This window comes from Rhamphochromis sp. 'chilingali' (genome assembly GCF_963969265.1).
Source record: "Rhamphochromis sp. 'chilingali' genome assembly, chromosome: 10".
NCBI lineage: Eukaryota > Metazoa > Chordata > Actinopteri > Cichliformes > Cichlidae > Rhamphochromis > Rhamphochromis sp. 'chilingali'.
This window is the reverse complement of record NC_137937.1, coordinates 30264280-30283631: the sequence shown is the minus strand read 5'-3', so window position 1 is coordinate 30283631 and position 19352 is coordinate 30264280. Positions and strand designations below refer to the sequence as shown.

Here is a 19352-nt window from a genome sequence, read left to right as displayed (position 1 = left end):
AACTACAAAAGGAAGGTATTTTGTTCTTTAGTAGTAATGGGGCAGTTAAATTGCTGGATGTTAGATTTTTCCTCTGCTTAAGAATTTTTGACAACCCCTTTTTCCCCAAGTGCAAATTAGTGCCAATAGTTTCAAATAGGTCCATAATTTGCTGAGCAAAGACACAGTTTTTGTATTTTAGCTTCTTTTAAACCACCACAATGGATTTTTAAATAAGCAATCAGTGTGTGATTGGGGTTTTACACAAATTGTTGTAAATTTGTATTTTATAGCTATAATTTGAAAAAAAAAAGATGCCTAAAGAGATGTCAGTGCAATGGAGGGCTGCCCTGATTACTTTGGAAAAAAATTTTAACAACAGAAGGACTGCTAAAACTTTACAAGTTACTAAATCAATGATGTGCTAAAAGAATGAATGCACTGGGCAACTTAGCAAGACCAAAAGCCAAGAAAGACCAAGGCATATCATTTTCAAGGTCTATAATCTTAGAGTTTGCCAGAAAACAATTAATACGTAGCCTATCCAGTTCTGGGGAAAACTAACAAACAAACAAACAATCAAAGAAACAATCTTTGGTCAGAAAAATTTAAATTAACTTGCATCTAAAAAAGGGAAGAAATCCTCTGTATCCTGAAAGTATCATGATACAAAGCATGTTATATTATCTGTCAAATATAGTAGAGGCAGTTTTGTAACATGACAAGCATGACTGTCAATGTAACTGAACCACTAATATTTGTAATAGTGAAGCATACAGGGCTGTAGTCTCTGCTCAGATTCACCCAAATGCTGCCAAACTGATCAGGCAGCACTTAGCAGTGCAAATGAATAATGACCCAAACCATACTATGAAAATGACTCAAGAGTTTCTTGAGGAAAGGAATTTGGACATTCTTCAATGGTCAAGTCACCTGATTTGAACTCAGTGGAGCATACTTTTGAGTTATTAAATACAAAACTGAATGCAGAAACATCCACAAATAAGTATCAGCTGAAGGTAGATGCAGTAAGGGCCCATCAGAGCATCTTAAGGGAGGAACACAGAGTAAGTATTAAAACTAATCAGTGTGTAATTATATTTTGCTCAATTATCATTGAAAAATGGAGACTATGTATGAAAATAAGTCTAATTCCTAAACAGTTAATGTTTTTGTTTTTTTGGGGTTTTTTTTTTTGTAAAACTACTTGAATTAAAGCTCAAAGTCACCTCAGTCATATCTTGATTGTTTCATTTAAAATACACTTTGGCAATGCACAGAGGCAAAAACTAGCTAAAATGCACCTTTGTTCAGTAAATTATCTACCTAACTAAATAAGCACCAAGGATAAAAATAGAAATTCAAATTCTTTCTGAATGCATTTTTTATTAAAAAGATATACCAAGCAAGCAGAACATAGTGGAAATTCAATATCTCTTACATCCAGCAGTCTTTTCTCTGTTGCAACTACTGTTTACAGTTTCTTAAGCATGGTGGATAAGCCAGCTAAGCTCCACCGGTTTGTGAAGTCATCACTATTACATATCATCTTCTACTTAAATTAACACTATATCTGGTGAATTCGGGATCTTGAAACCTCAGTCCTCCAGTTTTCTCTTTTAAGATCTTCCATTTAGTAGTACATTTCCTCTACATTATACAAAAGTCAGCCCTTTCTGATGTGTCTATGGGTGAGAAAGATCAACTTTTTTTTGTTCCACCAAAGTATTTCTTGCATTGGTGATTTTCTTCATATCCATTCTAGCTCCGATTTTGTTGTATTACAGTGCCCACTTTGAATTCCTCAATTACACTTCTGGATGTCTTTGATTTGCAGGAGGTTGTTTTTTTTTTTTTATCATCGCCAATCCTTTTTCTGACAGGCCCTCTCATTTTTTTTTCTTTGGTGGTCAGAATTCTATCTCTGGGTGGCAATCCTGTCACTGTAGATGAGAATGTGGATGCCCAAACTATCAACAGCCAAGCTTTCAATGGCAGAAATGTTACTCTATAAAACAAAGGAATTATGACTATTTGGATAATAAAATCCATCACAGATATTGCAGTCTGAAAACAAAACATTAAAATATGTTTTACTTATTACACATTGTACACTAAGTCTCTCACTGAAAGCCCGGTCCATGATTTTTCAATCAAAGATGCCATACTTTTCCAAAGATTAAAGTCATAGTTAATGTCAGAGGCATCTTTTGCTTTTGATTACTGACAGTATGTGCAGCAATGCCGGATGCTGAAGGTTAGCAGTCCTGTTTAAAGAGCAAGAAAATCAGTAAAACAGTGGTTGGAGGTGTTTACAGGTTTATTTGTCAGGAGGGTTTTGTCTTGTTTTGAAATGTTGAGTTTTTCACTTTGTTTACATAGTTTTTTTTAATCCTCTGACTTTTTTTGTTTTTACTGGCCTTCACAAATTCACACATTTTGGTAACTGATTGGGTTTAGGAATTGAAAACTACATGTTTAGTTTAAGGTATGGGAAAAAAATTCTTGAAATATGCTTCTTCACATTACTAACCCTCCACACTGAAGTGAGATGCTGCTGTCACTGACAATTGGCGGGATTTGATACCCTAGAAATTAAGTTTATGGTGGTAATATTTTGTACAGATTTCAGGTCTACTTTTTTTAATAGTGTAGAGCAATGAGCTGAAACAAATGTCCATCTACCACCTACTTACACTTTTTAAAACAGTACAGTTCTTTCAAGTCAGCATAATAAGCCTTACAGGTAAAAGCTAGTAGAAAAATAAGGGAAAATAATTTATGAGTCCTCTTTATCCATGGGTATCATTATGTTGCACAGCTGACAAAAGCAAGACACCTACCATGGTAGGTAAAGAAACTGTGTGAGCGAGTCAGGATTTTATTATTTCCAGGTAGACTATGCTTCTTTTGAATGGTTATTGAGTACTGGAGTAAAAAGCCAGTAACAGTAACAGTTACTAACCATTATTAGAGCAGCAGAGTGGCAATAAAATCTTGAATACATTATAAGTATTTGATATCAAATGTATATTTCATCATACAGCTCTAATTTCAAATATATTTGTTATACAAACCTTTATCTTAATTAACTTTGGGTGTAAATGCCTCTCCATCATCAAAATTCCTGCTGGTCCTCCCAAGGGCAGCTTATAGAAATCGTATGTGATTAGACCCCCTACTAAAGTTCCTAAAGGTTCTCAAAGAATCAGTTGGCCTCTGGGTACAATCATCACTTAATAAAATGTAATCATCTGACACTTATCTGCTTCATGAAAAGAAAGATAGAGGAAAATAATTTCAGTAATTCCACACAGTAATTCCTAACTAACTCATAAGAACCCATTCTCATTGCATTCAGCTGTTGCAGATCGAGCATAATAACTTTTAATTTTTATTGCACAAAAGGATGAGACCGTGAAGGTAAAGCATCTAGGACAGAAACAGCTGCATTATACTGCTAACACAACTTTGACTCTTTGCACGAATCTGCACAGACAGCACGCTAATGCTAAGCTAGCCAAGAACTCAGAGTGATGTTAAAGCTGAATGTTTGCCGACTCCAACCCAACAGTCAGACCTTGAACTTCAATAGGTAACAAACTGATGAGCAGTCAGGCTGCAGCCTCCATTTCTACCTGTTTATGTTTGTACAGCAGAATCACTGTGGTGGTCGTTTTGTGGTGCCTGTTTGGCTTTGTGTTCATACCTAAATACTAAGAGAAAACTTATATGACTTTATTTTTTTGAGTAATGACCCCAACACTAATGAAAGCAAAGAAGGGAAATACCTCCAACTAAACCAACATTTAACCACACAGCATGCAGTTAATTGCATGAATGTAATGCCTTTGATATGCTGCTTGGCAATGATGGTCACTATCAAAGTGGAGCCAGTGAGAACCCAATAAAAATTGATAAGGCATTGGTACAATAAGCAATACTGATAATGGAATCGGAATTGCTAAATCCTTATCAATCAAAAGCTACCAGACACTGAATCAATTAGAAAAAGAACAGAACTGATTCTGCTTTCATTTATTTCTATCTCTGATCCAAGCAATGTTAATCAGTGAATTTTGTTTTTGTAGCTTTGAGTCATCTATGATGGAGCTGCTCATTCCTAATTAAATAATGGATATTGTTGATCTGATTTGTTGGCTGACTAACCTTTTGCACAAGTACAAATGAGAAGAGTAGGGCTGTAAACCTTGTCTAAAGATTTTCCAAAACAAACGTGCTTTGCGCTTTCTTTTTTGTCTATAAATTGCTTTTTTTGCTGTTTTACATCAGTTTGTACAATCATCCACAAGCAAGAGTTTCAGACAATCTTTTAAGTCCAAGAGCATGAGAATCGATTAGTCTCGATTAGTGTCGTATCACATTTTAGACAATCCCAATAACAGACAGTTTCCCAAATCATGGTTTACGCCTAGCCCCAACTAAGCAGAAAATTTCTGTAAAGTGCAAAAAAACTTGATCTAAATCTCAGTTTAGACCAAATCTGTGTTTTGGAAAATGAGCATTTATTGCTTGAATAAAAAGCTAAATTCCTGTTTTCTTTGCCCCACGAGAGGTTTAAAAACAGGATTTAAAATTTAAAAAAAATTGGTGTGTTTCTCTTTGTGCACGTGCATGCCTTTTACAGTATGAGTAAAATCATGATATTATCATGTTAAAAAACCAAAGGCTTTTATTTTTTTAGTTTAAGTAATTAATTGATTTATTTTGCAGAAATATATAGATAAATGGAAATAAAACAAGGAGCAGTCGGCCAGTTTTTTGGTTATGGGATTTTATTAGCTTCCATTAACCAATTTTAAACAATGACAATAGGCAAAAAGAAAAAAAAAATAATTAAAAGGAAAAAAAAAGCAACTTTAGGGCTCATGTCTGCTAGTACCTCCTCTACTCTGTAGTATATTAAACTGCTGCCCATGTGTGACTATGTAACAGTGTAATAGATTTTGTAAAATCTAACCTGTTTCGGTGAGGTTGGATTTTTCAGCAGTCAAATGTACCTGCTATAAAAGAATGTTTTTGCTTGCTTGATCTACTGCTATCAGCTGGCGTTATCAAAGAGAAATAGTTTTTTTTAAATGCATATTTTTAGAAGTCATGTGCACTGGTCTGAAAACAACTTTACTGGTATCACAGCCAGTGTAAAAGGTGGAAGTAGTTACTATGATGTAATCCACTGGTTAAGAAGCCTTAAGATTAGTGCTTTTATTGTGCCATCTTAGTTTTAAAGAAATGTGATTTCCTCACTGAATAATGACTTATAATTGATAGATTTTTAGGCAGTGAGCGTGATGACAGAATACCATGGATAATACTCTTCTTTTTTCTTTTCTTTTTTTTTAAATGACCAAGATTTTATAAAATAGGCTTATTTTTTGCATTCAATGCGACCCAAAATGAGCGACTAAGTTCATAAACACATCGGGTCAAGACAGATCAAAACAGGTCAAAACAGAAAGCCATTTTTCCAGTAGACTTATATAAGAAAATAAAGTCTCTGCAAGAAAAGCTATTGTCATCTGTGACAATAGCTTGACTTGTGACAGAGTATACTTTAGGTTTAAGGCACTTCTGCATTGGCTTCATATTCCACAACCCAGAAGCTACAACCATCTTTTATACTGTCTACGACTGATACTATGTTGGAATGTTCTAGCAAGATTTGGAATGGCAAGGGACATCTGCAGAGTTAGACAACTTTTCTGAAAACAAAGCAGTGCTCATTTTCTGTCAGAAAAATAAGGCAACTATTCCTGTGCAGCATGTTGAATATTGACTGTAAAAGACGCCTAATCATCTTAGTAGTATGTGCAACTATGAGAAACAAAACAAAAATTAAATGAATAATCTGTAGAAAAATAATTGCCATATGATATAAGGCATTAATTGACCAATAAAGATGACTTCTAAGAAAAACAAAATTAAAACGTTATCTTGATTCTGCATTTACAATTCTGCCTAAATCTGTGCAATGTTACCGGTGGCACCAAACATGAGTTAAGTCTACCCTCTAGAAGCTACCAGTTGTGGCAGTTATTTTATTTCATTTCAACTGAATTGAACTGGATTCAGTTTATATAGCAAAATCACAATAACAGCCATCTCAAGGTGCTTTATATGAGGTAAAGACCAGATAATATTAGAGAGGTTATCTCTGATATTTGTAAAGGCAAATAAGTTAAACTATTTCTCTCAGGACAAGCTAGCAGTAGTTTAATAAGCGTGTTGTACATTGTGGTTTTTGCTGACATTGTTATATATATATATATTTTACAGTGTATTTCTTTCTTTGATATCAAATACAGTGCAAGCTGAAATACCCAATCTGCAGTCTCTCAAAAATAGCCTTGTATTTTTTAAGTTGACATCCATATATTTTTAAAAAATAAAAGTAGGTAAAATGGATTTCCAAAGCTGTAAAGTATGAATACATTCACAGCAATTTAAGAAAGATTTTTCAACTGAGAGCATTGCAACACTTATACCTTAAGCAACTATTGAACTAGGATCCATATGACTGTTCCTTTGGAGCACAGCAGTCTTATAACTACATCGGAGAGCAGAGTAGGATAGATACAGTAATGTGTCCAGAACATACAGTATAGTTGTCATCATCAGTCAAAATATCTATTGCTTTGGTGGAGGCCATACGGCAATTTTTATTCCCCATTTGGCATCAGCTCAGGTCTCTTATCTGTGTCTGTTTACACCGCATTTTCTTTTTGTTCCCAATTCTTTCCATTTCAGACCCAATCATTTGTGTTTTGATGCCAGCGTGTATTTTTCAAATGTTTCTTGTTTAACAAATGATTGAAAATAGAGATGCTTTTAGTAATCAAAATCATGCCCTTGTTTTCAATTGAATGAGCCCACTAAAAAAACATTGTGACAGTTGGTTTAATTTGCTTTCCTAAATGGACCTCTGAGACTCGCCCTTCTCAAACAATTTTGAGTGTAATGGCCTCCATTTTTACATCTCACGGAGGTAAACTGATTTCTACCCTGTACAAAGACAAGAACTCATTCAATACTTGAAGTAAAGACCGGAACATCTTTAGAAAAAAAGAACCCATAAGATCACTTTCACATTGTGGTGGTAGATAGTATTGTGTACCATATTTGCACTGTAAAATGTACAAAATATCACCAAGTTGTTGGCTAGTGGCCTGCAATCTTATTCACAAGCACTTTGAAGCATGTTTATTTATTTACAACATACAGTGTACTCTGAAACAGTAACACATTTATAAATAAATATTGCAATCTTAACATCGTACAGTTCTCCTTTTTTATTGTCGGTTCTTCATGACTCGTCACCTGAGCTTAACGAAGGTGAGGCAACCTTTGCCTGTTCTGAGTCCTTCTTTCCACTTATTCTTTTATGTGCTATCATTCACCAGCAGGCCTATTACTTTCAGTCTTTGTCCTTGCCCTGTCATTCCTTCCTCACCCTCTCAAACATGATTTCAAATAAATAGGTATCTAGAAGGAAAAAAAGGATCATATATTCTTAAATCTTAATAAATCTCTGAAATAAAACGCTACAGTTAATATCTTCCCAAATTAGGGAAAAACATAACAAAGAAAAACATAAAAACCTTCTATTTATCAAAAAGGACAAACAAAAGGAAAAAAACCCCAATATATTCATAATAATGTTCAACAAGCTAGTACGTATCCATATCTGTTCGTCAGGTATCCATTCCATTATCATTATCCATTCACATGTCATTCAGTACATCCTGTTATCTCAATGTTCAACACTGCAGGTACTCCTGTCTGTCTGGTTGCCTATGTGGTACATTTTTTTTAATAATCTTCATTATTAGGTGCTCAGTCAGGCTTTGCAAAGCCCAACCACTTCCTTTTTTTTAATATGAGACACTTCAGTCAGTCCCCTTACACTCAGTGTTTCACTGTGTGTGTATTTTTCTTTTTTTTTTAACTTCACAAATGTTCTACTGTTGTCCAATCACAGACAAGGAGATGGGCCAGGGGATGACAGGAGTGATTCTGGATAGAGGGAGAAAGCCATCATTGGCTGCAGGGAAAACAGAAAATCAGCCTCAAATATGGCTAATGTCCTTTCCTGTTTGTAATTGTGCAAGAATAAATGCCTCTGTCTTGGATCCAAGGGAGAAACAGTCTTTTGTAAGATACATCATTTTCCAACTCTCAAGACACTCTGTTGTTTCAAGAAAGAGCACATTTGCCTGAATACAGAGCTGAATGGCAATTCCCACTAGTAACTGCAAAATGCCTGAATTTCTAGTTGAGTACTTGGACTATATATATTTATTACATTTCACATGTTACTTATGAGAAATGCCATAAGAAATGGGTCACATGATAAACCAACAACACATATTCGTCAGAGAACTCATTACGTAACCATTCTGCAGACTCGGCAGGTAAATGTTTGTATATCAAAAGTAGATCAATGATTAGTCAACGGCCACAGCAAAGGTTGGCAATAAACCACACGAGTAAAAAAGACTTCTGAAGGCAGGACATGATGTAAGTCCTTCCCATCCTCGTTTAAATGTAAAGTGGCTTACAAATGTCTGTCCAATAACGTACCCTGAATTTACTGTAAGTATCTATACAATGGTTTACTAATTTTCTGAAAGTAAACATTTAAAACAATAGTGACTTTATTATTGATTTTTACACTAATATTTTCACAATAAATAAAACAGAAAAAACTCAAAGTTTTTTATTATTTGCTACCATTAATTTTAGTGTGAGCTAGTGATGCTTTTCATAGCCTAAGGGATGCTAAATGTAAGCGTCCCCAACCCAACACAATGTCTCTTAGATACTCTTCCAGACACATCATCACACTTTATGTTCCCTTCACGCTTCCTATATCCCTCCCATTCTCCCTCCATATATCCACTGCAAAGGCATTATAGGTGAATTGTACTCATTGTCCATTCTCCCCCTACTGTACTAATCCTCTGCCCCGCCATTTCTCAGTTTCTTTCCCATCAGTCACAGATTGTCTTGTAGCCTTTCCATATAGGTTCTGATTTCAGACTGACCTAGGTCCATATCCTGGCACACCCACTTGATATCATCTTCACTCCCATTCGTCACCAGGACTGATGAGTTGGTGTATGGGCCACCACCTGAATTATCATTGGGCAGAACAGTGGCAAAAGATGTGAATTTGACGCGTTTGCGTTTGGCCGCTGCAACAGCAGCTGCAGCTGTGGCTTGGGGGGAATTATTCAGATGCTCCTTTTGACCTGTAGCATCTTTGCCACCAGTAGTGATTGCTGAAAGGCACTGATGCGATTCTGGAACAGATCTAGGCAAGGTTTGTCCATGGGTGACACCCCGATGTCCACCTCTGCCACCGCTCCCACTTATAGTGCCCATTCCCATTACCAAGGTGTTACCAGCCCCATTCAGTAGATACTTGTTCTCCTCGTAGCCCCCTTCATTGCGGTCAATTATGGTGGTGCACTCATCCGGCATGCCACCCTGGCATTGGTCAGGGTGGTCTGCTAAAAGGTCAGCCTCAGTGCCAAGCCACACCCAGTCGTGGGCATGGTTCATGTTGCCTCCTGCCTCTAGAACTGGGACTTGCTTGTGACGGTATCTGCAGAGGAAAATTCGTAATGAAACATCAATGGAGGTAAAAATTTAAACAGATGCAGTTTCATGACTATAATCTATAGGCATTATCAGACAATACAAGGAATGACTGCAAAAATTAATACTCAGATAAAAGTTGAGGATTTTACCCCATCAAAATATCACTAAAAAGTTCAAGAAAATTTGAAGGAGAATTAAGTCCAATTTTAGGTTTTCATGGTACTAGCAAAGCAATAAGTGATGCATCACGGGTCTGTTATCCATCCATCCATTTTCTCAACTGCTTAACCAGTTTTGGGTTGCTGGGAACTATCAACTTACATTTGGTGAGAGTCATTTGTCATTTGATTTGTCTCTTAAAATCCACACAAAATAGCAGCACACAAAGGATATGAGAACATAAAACATGTTTAATGCAAAAACATTTATCTGAGAGGTATGCTGGATTTTTGTGCCAACCACCGCTGCTTTCCACTGATCACTTAATAAGCCACAGAGCAATTAATGTTCTCTGCCATTTTGAAACAAAAAGGAGAGGACAGAATCAGAAAAGAACAGATAACTGATTACTGCATTTGATCAGCTGATTTTAGAGGCTAAAGCGGGAGGAAGGATGACTGGAAGGATGCAATCTTATCACAGGTAAAATAAGCTCATTGAACATTCCTGCTATTGTAAGGGTAATTCATTATTTATTTATTATTTTTATAATTGTTTAGGCTCAGTGATATGTGTTTCTAATAAACTAGCCTGTTGATATGAATACTTCACTCCCAACTGGAGCAGTAGTTACCTCTCTAAAAAGTAAAGACTGAGTGTATAATGGGATCTTGAAAATCAGACAACAATCTCTACACTTGAAATTGTTTTATTTTCAATTGACTTCTCTCAAAAGGTTTCTCTCACAAAATAATGTGGTTGAGCAAAGGTGCTTATGCCCATCATTAAATATTGTTTGCAATGAATAAGCTTTCTTACAGGTTTTAACTTTGTACAAGACATTGATCTGGCTTAAATTTTAATCCTCCAATAGACAATGGTTACCTAATATGGGCATATTAGGCCCATACCGATTACCTGTCAAAACCAGCTTTTTGGTTCATAGATCCTTTCAGTTTCACATTATATTCCACCCATATATTAACTAACCATAATGGACCTGCCTCAGTATTTAATGTGCATCATGTTTTGTTGCTGAGTAACATGTTTAGGTTTTCAGGGTTTTTTTGTTTTTTTTACCTGAAAGCAAAGCTGACACAGTTGATGAGGAAAACCAGTATTGCCAGGCAGAATACTCCCAGAAGGGCATACATCCCAATCTCCAGGTCTGACAGGCCTCTAGTGGGCTGGGTTAGCTCACTGTTTCCAGTCCCCGGTACCTCCACTGGTGCTGGGTAGCTACTGTAGTCGCCTGGTTGGTTGGGGCCACTGCCACGACTACTGCTGCTGCCACCACCAGCACCTTTGCCACCTGAAGCACGATGGGTTACTGTACTCTTGGTTGTTGAGCTAACCTGAAAATGGAAACGAAAACACAGATATAGTAAATGGTTAAAATATGTGGATTTTGTATATTCATTTGGATTCACGTAAATACGGCATTATTACACAAGACTGACTCCCTCTCCCCATTCTCCTGCTGGCCTGCTCGCACACTACGCAGCGACATATTGTCCTCTCTGCATCACAGTTATGTTATTTACTATATTTAACACAGCAATTTTCACAGAGGCAGGAAACATTGGGAGCTCTGTGCTAAGCATGGATAATGATCAGACTATATGTGTGACATACTGGAATGCCCTGGACCAAGAAGGTGCACAACCACTCACAGTGATTACACTACTTAAACAAACTAAACTTTGATGATTAAATGTGTTTATCCAATGTGAGTAAACTCTAAAACTACAGTTTAAGGAAAATACTCTTAAAAATATCCTTTCCTCACTGTTTTATTATTGTTTTTTTTTTCCATACCTTCCTCATGGCTCCTTCCTCTCGGTCCACTGCTGCACTGTTGGATTTCCACTCTCCTCCATCTTTTGTCCGTTGTTCACTGGTGCTGTTATCCAACCCTCCACCATCATCTTGCCCCCCTCTTCCCATCACTCCTCTTTCGTCATTTTTTGCTCCAAACTTAACTATAACATTTCCAACTCCAGATGCCAGCACACTCTTCCTTTTTGACTTCTGGCAAGTTTCAGAGATGACCATCTCTACTCGAAACAATGCCCCCTGCCCATCACCTTCTGCTACTACAATGGGCCAGTGCTGTTCCTAAATGACAACGAGAATGTGGAAGTTAATACCTTACAGTTTAAAACGCATTTAGGCAGCTTTTGTTATGACTTTGCAAACTATAAATAAACCTTAACTGAACTGAATTGAATTGAATTTGGGCTTTCTGCTCTAAAAAGCATGATCTACAAATGTATAAAACTGTCACTTGTTTGCACTGCTGACAATATAAAGGAAGATGCCAGTACCTGATTGGTAACAGAAATGACATTCTCATCAAGTGAGACAGCTGAAAGTAGGAAGTCTTTTGGATCATATATATCCAATGGTGTCACTGAACCATCACTGTACTGGATCCATGCACTGATCCCAGCTTCCTGAAAAAGAGAAAAAAACCCTGCACAATTACAACTGAAGCTTTTAAATAGTTCATCCAGAAGATCAAAGAGAATATCTATCACTGATACTTTTTCTTTGCACAAGATAGAAAGAATGTTGTCATCTGATATTTCAAGCAAAGATAACTGACATCAACAAAGAGTCCTTGCTTTTTATTGGCTGTTCCCTCTTTCTTCTTTTGTGCCTTGCTTTATTTTACTTCCTCGCCTGTCTCTGTGATTTCTGATCTGTTTCCTATCATGTTTCCTATGTTTGTCTTTTTTTTGGTCTTGTTAACACCTGATCTTGCTTTTGTTCATCACAGTACATTCCTATCATGGGCCATGGCATACAGTTTTATACTTGCTGGACTCTTGTAAGTTTCAAGTTGGCTCCTTGGTAAAGTTCACATTTTATGCACTCAACGTGCCATTCTAAAAGTGTCTGCATTTTAGTTTTCTATTTAACGAAGTGAGTAGTGAAAGAGGTCATCTATGTCCACTGTGATTGACCATCTTTGAACAGAAGAGGTGGCTTACGACACCAACTGTCTGCCACCTACAGTGAAGTTTTGAGATCCCTTACTTCTCTAAAGTAGTTCACTTTAACATCATTGAAATTGTTAAATGCTATTGTATAAGCTTGGGAACTACTTGATGGAACACCTTTCTTCGACTCTGAGATTGGCCCACAGTCACTCACCTTTTAGAAAATACTCAAAGTCCACATTCACAGACTCAAAAGACTGTGGCATGCTCCTGTTAAATCCTTAGGGCAGTGTAAAATCATCAAGTGCATGAGATGTCGCTGACATTTAACCTTTTAGGAACCCCTTCCATACATTTCTGCAGGTTTTGCCCAGTGTAGTTATCCAGATCTAATACCACAGTAATTTCAAACATGTTATCAGGAGAAGCACAAAAAATTGGAAAGCTAATATTAGATATTACAAAGTGTCAAAGACCCAACTGTGTAACTTTTTAATCTTATTTACTGGTATATGGCATTTTCATAATGTTGTCGTAGTCTTGGGTCATTTGTCCCAGCCTTTTAGAATTAATGGTGTTTTGTGATTTCTTTGTGTATAATATTTTGGTTTTATATTTTTCAGTATCTTTTGGGCTCCTATGTTTAGTTTTCATGTTGTCTTGTCATGATGTCTCATCACCCTTTCCTGTGTCATTCCATGTTTCCCCAGCCTGTCATGTCTCTCTCTCTTGTGCTCTCTCATCCCCTCTCTCTCGTGTTCCCTCACTCCTTCTCTCATCTGCCTCTTCCTGCCATACATCCTTCCAAGCTTAAGCCCTCTGTCTCCCTTTGTTCAGTGTGAGGCTGCTTGTTCGTCTTCTCCCGTGTTCCTGGGCCCTAGTTTTTCCATTATCCCTGTGCTTTGCTTCTAGTTCAGTTTTTCCAGTTTATTTTAGCTATTGGTTTTGGTTTCTCTTATTTTGTACTTTCGTGTTCCACATTCAATAAACAGCGTGTTTTTCGTTCAACCTTGTCCCTTCCTCGAGTGTCTGTATTTGGGTCCGCTAAAAAGAAACACATGGTCTGCCGCCGCAGACCCATGACAAATGTATTTTGTCCAAATGCTGACCACACGTAATTTTCAGTTTGTTCATTTCTTACACAATTTTTTAACTAGAATTTCAAAGTAGCTTAAGAAAATTAAAAAAAAATGTAAAAATTAATTTTAAAAAATTGCTAAAATCTAATTGCTAAAACTAGATGTTAGCAATTGTACATTTCCACCTTCATAATTGTTAGTCTGCAATGCTATGCTTCCCAAACACATTTCATTATTCAGTATTGACAACTAAAACCTATACACCTGTTTTGTGGACAGAAACACTTTTTTTCTCTGATTTGTCTTTTTCCTGTTCAATTACAACAGGAAAAAAATCCATCCAAAGAAAAATACTTTCTGAATTTCACACTAAATGTACAAGAAAAGCAAAGATTTTTCTTCTTTCTTAAAATAATATCAGATAAGATAAACCTTTATAAACCATTTCTTTAAATGGTCCTGCTTCACAGATTTACATTGACAAACAGCTTTGTTCTTCTTATTAATAAAAATAAAAAGACTAATGCACTGATATAACCTAGTAAGTAAGATTTAGTACCTTTTTTTAATAAACTGCAGGATCAAACCTGTATTTTGATTGAGGTGAGCTGCTTAGCCCTTGGGTGGTATTTATGTTGTGGCAATTTTAAAACAAACAAACAAAAATAAGTATGAAGACAGCCTAACATATTCTATATAACTTCATAAGGTATAAAATAAACTTTGGCAATGTCATTAAAAAATCAAGAATAATAAGTAAATGGTACCTGTTAACTGTGTTAACGGGTATGTGTGATGATATAACGGATCAAAGTGGAGACGGAGACGGGTTAAAAAAAGATTTTTAAATGTTATAACAATTTTAGTTTCACTGTGTTTGTAAACATAGGTGACAAATTCATTTTGCGATTTATTTTTTTTATTTATTTATTTATTTTTGCCTGTCCAGTTTGGATCTTTAGCCATCAGAATTGTTGTCTGAAGGCCAAGAAAGATGCCAAGTGGATTTACTTTACCAAGTGGATCATCATGGCCTTGCCATATTGGTCCATTTGATTGACCTTTATTATAATTATGTATTTATTTTATTTTCGTTTTTTAAAGACGGGACAGACATGACTGGGGGATAGGACAGGGAGATGAATGAAAGAAAGAGAGGGAGAGAAAGAAAAATAGAGGGGAGAAGAGATGGTGAGAAAGGGGGGAAGAAAAAAAAGAAAGAAAAACAAACAAAACACCTGGATCACCTGTATGGAGATAAAAAAACCAGAAGAGAAAACAAACAACAAAGAGCAACATAATAAAAACAACACCATCACAATAAACTAGCTAACAATAGATAACAGTAGATACTTTTTTAATTTCACCTGTTGAGAATGAAAAAAGAAAACAAGCCGAAGAAAACGAGAGCACTAGAATAAACAACATCACGATGATCTATGGGAATATAACAGTAAATACTAAATATTAAACATTATTGTGCAGCACCTAAGATCGACAGTGTGCTTTGAGGTAGGAGCCAAAAAGGGTGTAGTTTGTGTGTGTGAGCACCCGTGTGTACACCTGTGAGCATGAACGTGCTTGTTTTTAAAAGGTTCCTTCATGTAATGATCTGCTAGAGGGTGTGGGGAGCCACAGCCCCGTCCACCAGGGCATGAAGCAGGTATGGAGGAGATCAAAACTCCAGACATCCAGAGGCCCTCAGAACACAAGAGACCAAGGAAGACCAACAGAGGGGCAGCCGCGCCACTGTCCCAGAAAAGCTGAGGAGAGTCCCAGATGAGGGGTCACTCAGCAGCCGCGGAGCAGAAGCCAGGGGGGGTGGCAGTGACGTGCCCGTGAGCTCCGCCGGCAGCCAGCTGTGCCAGAGTGACCGAGCCCCAGGCCAAGAGGCCAAGGGCACCCCACCCCCGAAGTGGCCTGAGCGAGCCCCAGGCTCCAGGCCCCGATAAGCAGCCACCAAGGAGTGAGCCAGTGTGTACCTGGACGCCCATCCTCCACCCGCTCATATGTAGTGTTGATGCATGTGTGTTCTAAGGTGCATTTAAAACCCAGGAGGGCATCATTGTTGCGATTTAATTTCTTTTACTGGATTGTATTTAGGGCCTGAAGTTTCATTTAAAAAAAGAAATGGCTGTTGTAATCGGTTGCTGCTGTAATTGCTATAGTCTTGAAGTTACACTTCCCTAATTTGAAACTGATTATGGGAGAGATAGCATCTAGATAATGTTCGCAGTGCAGAATTACTATTTAAGAGCCATGATTACAACCTTTAGGGAATTACTGTGAAGAGAGGAACAGGCAACGATGGTGGCCATCATTTCACTTGTGTAATAAAAACCTAAAGGCAGAGAGTTGTCTGCATGTGAATCACATGGCTACATGCCCAAACTAGATAAAGTGAGAGGATGTGATGGCTTGCAGAAATGTTTTAATGTGTGAGTAAAATCACAGATATTCATAAGAACAAAAATCTTTTTATATAATTCATCCATCCATGTTCAGTGTGTCTGCCTCTGGCTCTATGAAAGCTGGGGTATGCTCACCCCTCATGCAACCTTGAACTGGGTACTCATCTAGCTGCATCTTCTTATTGGAGCCGAGAAGTAAATCTGAATAACAGGATCATAAAATTTTAGCAGATGTAGACTTGACGTAAAGTGATCTCCTACCTGTTTAGGTGTATGTAGCAGGTCAGCAGCTGTGGTTGTTAACTGTATGGCTTGAGAATTTACAGGACTTGGACTCAAACTAAGGGACAAAGATGCAACCAGCTGGACTCCCAGGTCAGAAATGGTGACCTTCAGGTAAAAAAAAAAAAAAAGCAGTATTAAAAAAGTTCAAGTTGTAGTTTTTGTCCCCTTTTAAAGGTTTGTTATTCTGATGATGATCCTAAAATGTAAAGTCAGTCACTTTAAAACGGGGTAGATTCAGCACATTTGGAACTCTTTAGATCAGTAATGGAAGACTGATACATTAATATAGCATAATTACAAAATAAAAGCGATTCTTCAAGCGTACAACTTTTGTATCAGACATTATTTAGACATTAAACATGCTATAAGTAAGAGTACAGTTCACACTTTAAGTAAATCACAACACTCTTTGTATGCCATGCCATGGTCTGATGCTGCATTATTTAATAAATATGCATAATTTGAGTTCATTGTGTACAGGTGCAGCCCTAATAAACACGTGTTTACTTACTCTGTGAGGAACTTTGGTTGTTGTTTGCTTTCAGATGTAATTAATCTTAATATTGGCCTCTGGTAGAACCTTTAATCTGCTAAATTGGACTCAAGAATATATATAATAAAGCAATATTTACCTTGTCATCTAATACAGTTACAGTCTTCTCTGCCAGTATCGAGTCAGACAAGGGGGACAGAACCTGCAACAAAAGACAATACAAAAACATATTTAAGTTCAAGTTTAAATCACCTATCCTGGCAAGCTAGATGTTAAAAAGCAACGAAATATGAGTTTTGGTCTCATAGTTTTGAAAAGTATATAAATAACAGGAACAAGGTTATGTTGTGGCTTATAGGAAAATCATTCTACAAGAAATGATGTTATTTATTTTGTCAAAAGTGGTCAATGGCAAAAGTGCCCAAAAATGAACAAATGTTGCTGTTTCAATGTAAAACAGTGGTTTACTCAGACACACAGACTCAGACACATAGTGTTCACTACATGTACACAGACTACTATTTCTGGACACACATCTGTTTTCACATATAAAAAACACATTCACGTCATTTTGGACATTCTCTCTTATTTGCTTTGTGAGGAAATTTCTTGTGTGGACTGAGCCATTGCCTCTTCTAAACCAAATGACTTTAAGAATCTTATTTTTTTTGAAAGGAAGTGTATTTAATTTCTTTTAACTGTTAAGTAAATAGAAAGTCCAAGGATGTTCTTGAAAGACATCCAACAGATGCCAAATATTTTTTCAACCAAGTCTAAATGTCAAGAAAATGTGTTGAGATTACAGCTGTTTAAATGTTTGCTGATAAGTCCTGCTACTCAGCTGTCATCTTGTTAATGCCTTTATTCAGCAGCAATTTTGAAGCATTAACTAAATGCAAAACTGAATTTAATGTCTTTGGTTACCAGGAAAGGTATTTCTAAAAACTCAAATCCAACCCCCCCCCCCCCCCCCCCCCCCCCCCCCCAATATTTTTTAACTTTAAAAAGTTTGCTGAATAAATGAGGTTTAAGAAAAGCTTCTTTTCACCCCCCAAGGAAATCATACTTTTTCTATTTTTTTGTGATTTGCTGTGAAAGTAATTGGACATTAGTAAGTACAGTTTTTATAGAACAAACAGTAAAAAACATTGTACAACAGAAATGCATAAAATAGCTTTTTTGCTGTCTGAGTGAATATTTCCTTAAGGTGAAATTTTAACATTGTCAGTGCAAGAGCAGTGAGAGCCACCATTGTGCCACATAAACTTGGAGTAGTTAGGAGGTTAACACACACAGACTGATCATCATTGATTCATTTCTGCACAGCATGTCTTAGACACACATGCAAATACATACAGACAAACATGGATCTGTAAAAGCTGATGGTGCTGGTATTGCATGTGTAAAGAAAACTCAGGGAAACTCTGCTGCTGTCATCACACAGCGAAGCACACGCTAAGTAACGAAAACACATCTACGCACAAATGCACACAGACCGTGTTCCCGTCTGCATTCCAGCTGTGCCCCAGTGTGTCAGCATTCAACTAAGACAACAAGGCCAAAACTAAAGACAACTCAAACGAAAACAGAGTGGATGAAAAGAAAAAGGGACAGTGTAAGTAAGATGGCAAGCAAGCAAGAGAAAAATAAATAGAGTAGGTGTCAGAAGGAGAGGGACAATGACAAATAGAGGAGGACAGTAAGTGAAAGGGGCAGAAAAAAGGAGCATGAAAAAGATTGGGGTACAGATGAACAGGGAAACAGCAGACAGACACTGATAGAGATTAGGGGGCCCATGTTGTAGTGTACTACTTCGCCCAGCGACAGGAGGACAGGCAGATCTGATTGGTGTACAAAGACAATCTCGCAGCAAATGTGTCAGGGCGTCAAACTTAATCCCACCCTCAGCAAGGTAACAAAATGCAATGACTGACGGCTCTGGGATTGCTCCTCAAGACCGGCAGAGAATAACAAGGTGAGAAAGAGAGACTGGGGATAGAAAGGAAAGAGAGACGGGAAAAAGAGGAAGAAGCGAGACTCAGGAAGACAGAGCTGGGGGCTAAAATTGAAATGTCAAACTATCAAATGATGCCTGTCGACTCTGGCATCTCAGTGGGAATTCTCGGTAAATTCTCTCTCCTGGCTCCCAAACGGTCCACAGCTGTACATGTGTGTGTTTGTGTGTGTGTGTGCACGCATACATTCATGCAGAAGTCCCCTGCTAACACACACCCAGCTGTTACCAAAAATCATGCCACTTATGCACTGAACTTCAGTCCAACCATTTTTTATTTACTTGTTAATGGATGTGAAACATACTCTTCAACACAGTAATGAATGCGACCATAAAAATACATAATTTCTATATATGTGATGT

The 19352-nt window shown here is 37.2% G+C and overlaps 1 protein-coding gene across 1 annotated transcript in view; it reads right to left on the bottom strand.

The window, feature by feature from the left end:
• Positions 1-7295: 7295 nt before the first annotated feature.
• Positions 7296-19352, bottom strand: part of LOC308403984 (transmembrane protein 132C) — a 310199-nt gene continuing 298142 nt past the window's right edge. Inside the window, exons 11-16 of the mRNA XM_080893797.1 lie at positions 17115-17177; positions 16459-16587; positions 12090-12218; positions 11581-11880; positions 10843-11117; positions 7296-9607 (exon numbers count right to left, since the gene is read on the bottom strand). Of these exons, the coding sequence (XP_080749923.1) occupies positions 8995-9607; positions 10843-11117; positions 11581-11880; positions 12090-12218; positions 16459-16587; positions 17115-17177 (1509 nt within the window). The 3' untranslated portion in view covers positions 7296-8994. The remainder of the gene's footprint in view (positions 9608-10842; positions 11118-11580; positions 11881-12089; positions 12219-16458; positions 16588-17114; positions 17178-19352) is intronic.